General features: G+C 44.8%; 1 protein-coding gene across 1 annotated transcript; it reads left to right on the top strand.

The window, feature by feature from the left end:
* The first annotated feature begins 4,636 nt into the window (after positions 1-4,636).
* On the top strand, positions 4,637-5,245 carry LOC125373225 (zinc finger protein 600-like). Its single transcript, XM_048384221.1, has one exon. It carries the CDS (start codon positions 4,637-4,639, stop codon positions 5,243-5,245), a length of 609 nt encoding a protein of 202 aa, XP_048240178.1.
* Positions 5,246-7,850: the final 2,605 nt, after the last annotated feature.

Genomic DNA, 7,850 nt, shown 5'->3' with positions numbered 1-7,850 from the left:
CGAGGAAGTGGACATTACCATTACCAGGAAGGCAATACAATGACGACCGAATTAGCGCTGACAAGAGACGATAAACTCGCACCTACCGATCGACCACTAATCATACCACTGAGCCAAGGAGACATAACACGTTTTCTGTTAGACTTGAAACTACTTGGAAAGATTTCGTACCGTATAATTGATGAGGAATTATTTAATTAGAGCGTAGCATTCACGGCCACCTTTACTAGCTTTAGATTGATTTCAGCATGGTTAACACGAGTTAAATAGCACGTCCAACACAGTTGTCTCGTTGAAACAGACCGGAAAGATAAACAGTGTGTTATCTGGGGAGCTCTTCACCGACTCGTTCCGTATTGACTGAGTTAAAACCATTGGTTCCTGGAAATGAAAAGAAACCTCAAGAATGTTTCTAGACTAATTGCTTGTAAAACACAAGCCAAGTAGAAGACACTGTTGTGACTGTTCTTAAGGTGGTTAAGAGTGTCATATCATTATATATTTGAGTTAGAATTAGGATTCCGATACAATGGGCGGGTGAGTGACGGGTTTAACGCCGCTTTGAACACGATGTGGCAGCCTGATGCGGAGGACATCTCGAATTGATTCCGGTCTTAGATGTTGCTTTTTCTACTCTAGTGAAACCCACAAGCAAGGCTATGGATGCCGAAAAAACATAGAAACCTTATCAGGACGGGATTCGAACCCCACGACCATGTGCTTCTGGGATGAAAATTGTGCTAATTGTGGTACCTCATACGACGGGGCCACTCGTACCCCCCGATATTTTGAAAAAATAAATTGAATGCAATGATAAAACCTTGGCATGGCGCCGCGGGCTGCCTCAGAAAATGAGCGTTGTAGATATGTTCAGTGTTAGGGTTAGGTGTATTAAGTAACAGGTATGTTCAGTGTCAAGTATGTTCAGTGTCAGGTATGATTAGTGACAGGTGTGTTCAGTGTCAGGTTTGTTCCGTACCAGATATCTTCAGTACCAGGTATGTTTGGTAACAGGTACGTGTATGTTCAGTGTCAGGTATTTTCAGTAACCGGTATGTTCTGTAACAGGTAAGTTCTATGTCAGACATGTTCCGTACCAGGTATGTTCAGTAACAGGTATGTTCTGTAACAGGTATGTTCAGTGCCAGGTATGTTCAGTACCAGGTATGTTCTGTAACAGGTATGTTCAGTGTCAGGTATGTTCAGTGTTAGGTGTATTCAGTAACAGGTATGTTCTGTGTCAAGTATGTTCAGTGTCAGGTATGATTAGTGACAGGTGTGTTCAGTGTTAGGTATGTTCCGTACCAGGTATGTTCAGTGTCAGGTATGTTCAGTACCAGGTATGTTCTGTAACAGGTATGTTCAGTGTCAGGTATGTTCAGTACCAGGTATGTTCAGTGTCAGGTATGTTCAGTAACAGGTAGTTCAGTAACAGGTATGTTCAGTAACAGGTATGTTCAGTAACAGGTATGTTCAGTAACAGGTAGTTCAGTAACAGGTATGTTCAGTGTCAGTGTCAGGTATGTTCAGTAACAGGTAGTTCAGTAACAGGTATGTTCAGTAACAGGTAGTTCAGTAACAGGTATGTTCAGTGTCAGTGTCAGGTATGTTCAGTAACAGGTATGGTCAGTAACAGGTAGTTCAGTAACAGGTATGTTCGTACCAGGTATGTTCAGTAACAGGTATGTTCAGTGTCAATGTCAGGTATGTTCAGTGTCAGTGTCAGTTCTGTCCAGTGTAAGGTACACTCCAGAAATGGAGGACTGACAACAAAGGCAAATCTGATATTGTATTTCCTACAAGTGATAGATAACAGAAGGTCATGTGGCGTCGCCAAGACAACCCATGTACTAGCTTCTCTGATATCAGGTTGCCATGGTTGCGGTGATAACTATCCCCGGTGGCACTCGTACTTGGTTGATACCAGTACACACAGACTGTGGTTAAGATGCGTGTATAACAGGACGGGTCTTCCTGTGCTGATGCCAAGCGTTACTGTTCTTCGATCATGCTCTCTCATCTAGTACCAAGTCTGACACGGTGATCCAACTTTGCATGTTGTTTTACAGTTTTTTTGCGGCGTGTCAATATAACGCGGGGAAAAAGCCCGAAGTAACGCTGGACGTCCACGTATTCCTCTTTTCTGAACCCAATTCAACGCACTGACAGATACAGGACCATTATTAACCTTGGATTCAACCACACGATCAGCAGATCCTGGCGAAACCAATAGTTTGTGTTTGTTTGTTTGTTGTTTAACGCCGCACTCAGCAATATTCCAGTTATATGACGGCGGTCTGTATTTAATCGAGTCTGGACCAAACAATCCAGTGATTGACCACATAAGCATCGATCTACGCAATTGGGATACGATGGCATGCATCAACCAAGTCAGCGAGCCTGACCACCCGATCCCGTTAGTCGCCTCTTACGACAAGCATAGTCGCCTTTTATGGCAAGAATGGGTAGCTGAAGACCTATTCTACCCCGGATCTTCACGGGTCCGAAACCTGTAGGACGTCACTAAGGTGTATTCGTGATGCGTTAAAGATGCCCGTGTTGTATTTGAGAATAATTATGCCGTGCTGGTGTGTGTCCATATTGCCCCAGACAGTGTCCAGCTTCACTAAAGAGTGTCTTCATTGTGTTATCTTGTGCACGTATGGTGCAAAAGAGTGTCGTAATTGTGCAAGACATTGCGCTCGTCCTCATGGGGCTGAAACAAGGACTGGTCGGCTCGGAGTCAGTTTACTGAGTCTGATAGGGGTATTTATGTTAAACTGCGGCTTGGTATCTCAGAGGGCTAGCACTAAAAAAATTGCCATCAGTCCGGCAAGTACAAGCAGCCACACACGCACGCACGCCCACACGCCCGCCCGCATGCACACACGTGCATGCGCGGCGCTTTAAAAGTGCAATAAAGCGACTTCCAGATTCTATGTGTAATGTGAATGTAGGGCTGCTGAGTGATGCGTTCCTGCTGCTGAAATCAGAGGCCGTGATGAATGTGTCTGTGTCGATATGAATGTCGAGGTGATGTATGGTAGACAACACATACACACAAACAGCGGGTCGTGTCAGGTTCCCTTATCCGGGGGTGGACAGCTGTAGCCAACACGTGATGGACTGCATCGTGCAACGTCTTACTAACACCACAGTCACCGCAATGCCTGCAACACCGACATCATCATCGCAACAACGACATTAGCATTCCAATACCAGTGGCTCAACCACCAAAACACATCATCATCATTATCATTATCAACATAATCATCACCATCATCATCATTATCATCATTATCATTATCAACATAATCATCACCATCATCATCATTATCATCATTATCATTATCAACATAATCATCACCATCATTATCATCATCATCACAACAGCGACAGGGGCGGTGGGGTATAATTAATATATGTGTGTAGGATAACTAGGTTTCCTATGTAATCTTAACTGAAATTAATAGCATTAAACATCATAACAACTCTGGCACAATCTTTCATGTGTGAACGAGTAGGACATACACACTCGTTATTATCGCGATGAGTATGTCTGTCAGTTGGGTGTAACGTCACCTTGAACAGCTCTTACATAAAAGCGGTAAACGTCCCCGGCCTCTTTTATTAAACGCCACGAGAATCTAGTGGTTAAAGCGTTCGCTCGTCACGAGATCGTACACTGATGGTGAGAGATCATATACTGATGGCAAGAGATCATATACGGATGGTGAGAGATCATATACTGATGGCGAGAAATCATATACTGATGGCGAGAGATCATATACTGATGGCGAGAGAACTAATACTGATGGCAAGAGATGTAATACGGCGAGAGATCATGTACTGATTGCGAGAGATCATATACTGATGGGGAGAGATCAAATACTGATGGCAAGAGATCATATACTGATGGGGAGAGATCAAATACTGATGGCAAGAGATCATATACTGATGGCGAAAGATCATATACTGATGGGGAGAGATCATATACTGATGGGGAGAGATCAAATACTGATGGCAAGAGATCATATACTGATGGCGAGATGCTTTATACTGATGGCGAAATGCCTTATACTGATGGCGAGATGCTTTATACTGATGGCAAGAGACGTTCTACTGATGGCGAGAGGCCTTATACTGATGACGAGATGCGTTATACTGATGGCGAGATGCCTTATACTGATGACGAGATGCGTTATACTGATGGCGAGAGGCCTTATACTGATGACGAGATGCGTTATACTGATGGCGAGATGCCTTATACTGATGTCGAGAGACGTTATACTGATGGCGAGAGGCCTTATACTGATGGCGAGATGCCTTATACTGATGGCGAGAAGCCTTATACTGATGGCGAGATGCTTTATACTGATGTCGAGAGACGTTATACTGATGGCGAGATGCTTTATACTGATGGCGAGAGACGTAAATCTGATAGCGAGCTGCCTTATACTGATGTCGAGAGACGTTTTACCGATGACGAGATGCCTTATACTGATGGCGAGGGGCCTTATACTGATGGCGAGATGCTTTATACTGATGGCGAGATGCCTTATACTGATGCGAGAGATCTAATACTGATGGCGTGATGCTTTATACTGATGTCAAGAGGCCTTATACTGATGGCGAGATGCCTTATACTGATGGCGAGAGGCCTTATACTGATGGCGAGAGACGTTATACTGATGGCGAGATGCCTTATACTGATGGCAAGAGACGTTATACTGATGGCGAGATGCCTTATACTGATGGCGAGAGACGTTATACTGATGTCGAGATGCCTTATACTGATGGCGAGATGCCTTATACTGATGGCGAGAGACGTTATAATGATGGCAAGAGACGTTATACTGATGGCGAGAGACGTTATACTGATGGCGAGATGCCTTATACTGAAGGCGAGATGCCTTATACTGATGGCGAGAGGCCTTATACTGATGGCAAGAGACGTTATACTGATGGCGAGAGACGTTATACTGATGGCGAGATGCTTTATACTGATGGCGAAGGGCCTTATACTGATGGCGAGAGACGTTTTACTGATGGCGAGAGACGTTATACTGATGGCAAGAGACGTCATAGTGATGTCGAGATGCCTTATACTGATGTCGAGAGACGTTTTACCGATGACGAGATGCCTTATACTGATGGCGAGGGGCCTTATACTGATGGCGAGATGCTTTATACTGATGGCGAGATGCCTTATACTGATGCGAGAGATCTAATACTGATGGCGTGATGCTTTATACTGATTGCGAGAGACCTTATACTGATGGCGAGATGCCTTATACTGATGGCGAGATGCCTTATACTGATGTCGAGAGGCCTCATACTCATGGCGAGATGCTTTATACTGATGGCGAGAGGCCTTATACTGATGGCTAGATGCCTTATACTGATGGCGAGATGCTTTATACTGATGGCGAGATGCCTTATACTGATGGCGAGATGTCTTATACTGATGACGAGATGCCTTATACTGATGGTAAGAGACGTTATACTGATGGCGAGAGACGTTTTACTGATGGCGAGAGACGTTATACTGATGGCAAGAGACGTCATAGTGATGGTGAGATGCCTCATACTGATGTCGAGATGCCGTATACTGATGGCGAGATGCCTTATACTGATGACGAGATGCCTTATACTGATGGCGAGATGCCTTATACTGATGGCGAGAGACGTTATACTGATGGCGAGATGCCTTATACTGATGGCGAGATGCCTTATACTGATGGCGAGATGTCTTATACTGATGACGAGATGCCTTATACTGATGGCGAGATGCCTTATACTGATGTCGAGAGGCCTTATACTGATGTCGAGAGACGTTTTACTGATGTCGAGAGGCCTTATACTGATGGCGAGATGCCTTATACTGATGGCAAGATGCCTTATACTGATGGCGAGATGCCTTATACTGATGGCGAGAGACCTTAAACTGATGGAGAGATGCCTTATACTGATGGCGAGATGTCTTATACTGATGGCGAGAGACGTTATACTGATGGCAAGAGACGTCATAGTGATGGCGAGATACCTTATACTGATGGCGAGATGTCTTATACTGATGGTGAGATGCCTTATACTGATGTCGAGAGACGTAATACTGATGGCGAGAGACGTTATACTGATGGCGAGATGCCTGATACTGATGGCGAGAGACCTTATACTGATGGCGAGAGACGTAATACTCATAGCGAGCTGCCTTATACTGATGGCGAGAGACGTTTTACTGATTGCGAGATGCCCGATTCTGATGGCGAGATGCCTTATACTGATGTCGAGAGACGTAATACTGATAGCGAGCTGCCGTATACTGATGGCGAGAGACGTTTTACTGATGGCGAGAGACGTTTTACTGGTGGCGAGAGACGTTATACTGATTGCGAGAGACGTTATACTGATGTCGCGATAGACGTTATACTGATGGCGAGAGACTTTATACTGATGGCGAGAGGCCTTACACTGATGGCGAGAGACGTTATACTGATGGCGAGAGACTTTATACTGATGGCGAGAGGCCTTACACTGATGGCGAGAGACGTTATACTGATGGCGAGAGGCCTTGCACTGATGGCGAGAGACGTTATACTGATGGCGAGAGACTTTATACTGATGGCGAGAGGCCTTACACTGATGGCGAGAGACGTTATACTGATGTCGAGAGACTTTATACTGATGGCGAGAGGCCTTACACTGATGGCGAGAGACGTTATACTGGTTGCGAGAGACGTTATACTGATGTCGCGAGAGACGTTATACTGATGGCGAGAGACTTTATACTGATGGCGAGATGCCTTACACTGATGGCGAGAGACGTTATACTGATGTCGAGATTTACAACTGATGGCAAGAGACGTAAACAAATTACGAGAGACCATGTGCCAATGACCAGAGGCTGGTGCTCAGAAAGGAAGGCTGGTGCACATGTCATGTGACAATCCGACATGCGGTGTGATGTTGATATATCACACTACGCGCTACAAAGTGTGCAATATATCATTTAAGGCGTGTACGTGTTTGTCTGTTTCACACAGCACATAATTGTTTGAACTACAGAACTGGTGTTGTATCATTAAATGATTAACCCTTCAGCGTACGTGGTTTGTACCACTTCTTTCTCTCTGACACTTAACCGGTTCATCACTGTCGCGGCTGTTCATCACTGGACGTTTGTTCCGTGAGATCCACAATTTCCCACTTCTCCGATACGTGTTGCTGTCAACGAGGATTTCTATAGAATTCTGGACAAAATGATGACGTCACGACAATGGCGGTCCCAGCTGGGCATGAGACGATGGAGAAATCGGACAAGGGTCTTTATGCGTGTACTGAATGGTTAATTGCTCATCTCCCTCGTCAAACCGGATGGAAGGTGTGGGGAAGTGTCCCGACCTCAATTATAGCTGATCCCTCTCTTCAACGCTACTCTCGTTCAGCATTAACCATCAGTGACACCGTCGCTTACCATTTAGACTGCCACAGAAGAAGATCTCTTAGCCTCGCTGATCACGCACTGGTACATGATTATATACGGGCACAGTGCGCAGTCAAGTGTTTTGAATATGTACACCCCAAATGGACAACATGCATTTAAGCAGCGGGCGCAAATAGTGGCGTATCATTTACTAAATATAAAGATTTAAAAGGTTTAACGCCGCGTTCAGAAGTGTGGCTACTTGTATTAGTGCGGACTTATGCCGTTTTTATAGCTAATGCTGCGATACCATTACGCAGTTTAACATGGATATACGACTCAGATAATGTTTACTGACAGTCCTTGCTCTATCCCTTTTATGCCAAACGCCAATCGGAGTGAATCAATTAATAAAACAACCTCC

The sequence above is a fragment of the Haliotis rufescens genome, unplaced genomic scaffold, assembly GCF_023055435.1.
Source record: "Haliotis rufescens isolate VD_foot unplaced genomic scaffold, xgHalRufe1.0.p SCAF_5, whole genome shotgun sequence".
NCBI classification, from domain to species: domain Eukaryota; kingdom Metazoa; phylum Mollusca; class Gastropoda; order Lepetellida; family Haliotidae; genus Haliotis; species Haliotis rufescens.
The sequence above is the reverse complement of the archived record's forward strand: the minus strand, read 5'-3'. Positions and strand labels throughout refer to the sequence as shown.

Excerpts from the sequence above, each read along its gene's own strand:
- LOC125373225 (XM_048384221.1), top strand. The coding sequence starts at position 4,637 with ATGCCTTATACTGATGGCGAGAGGCCTTATACTGATGGCGAGAGACGT.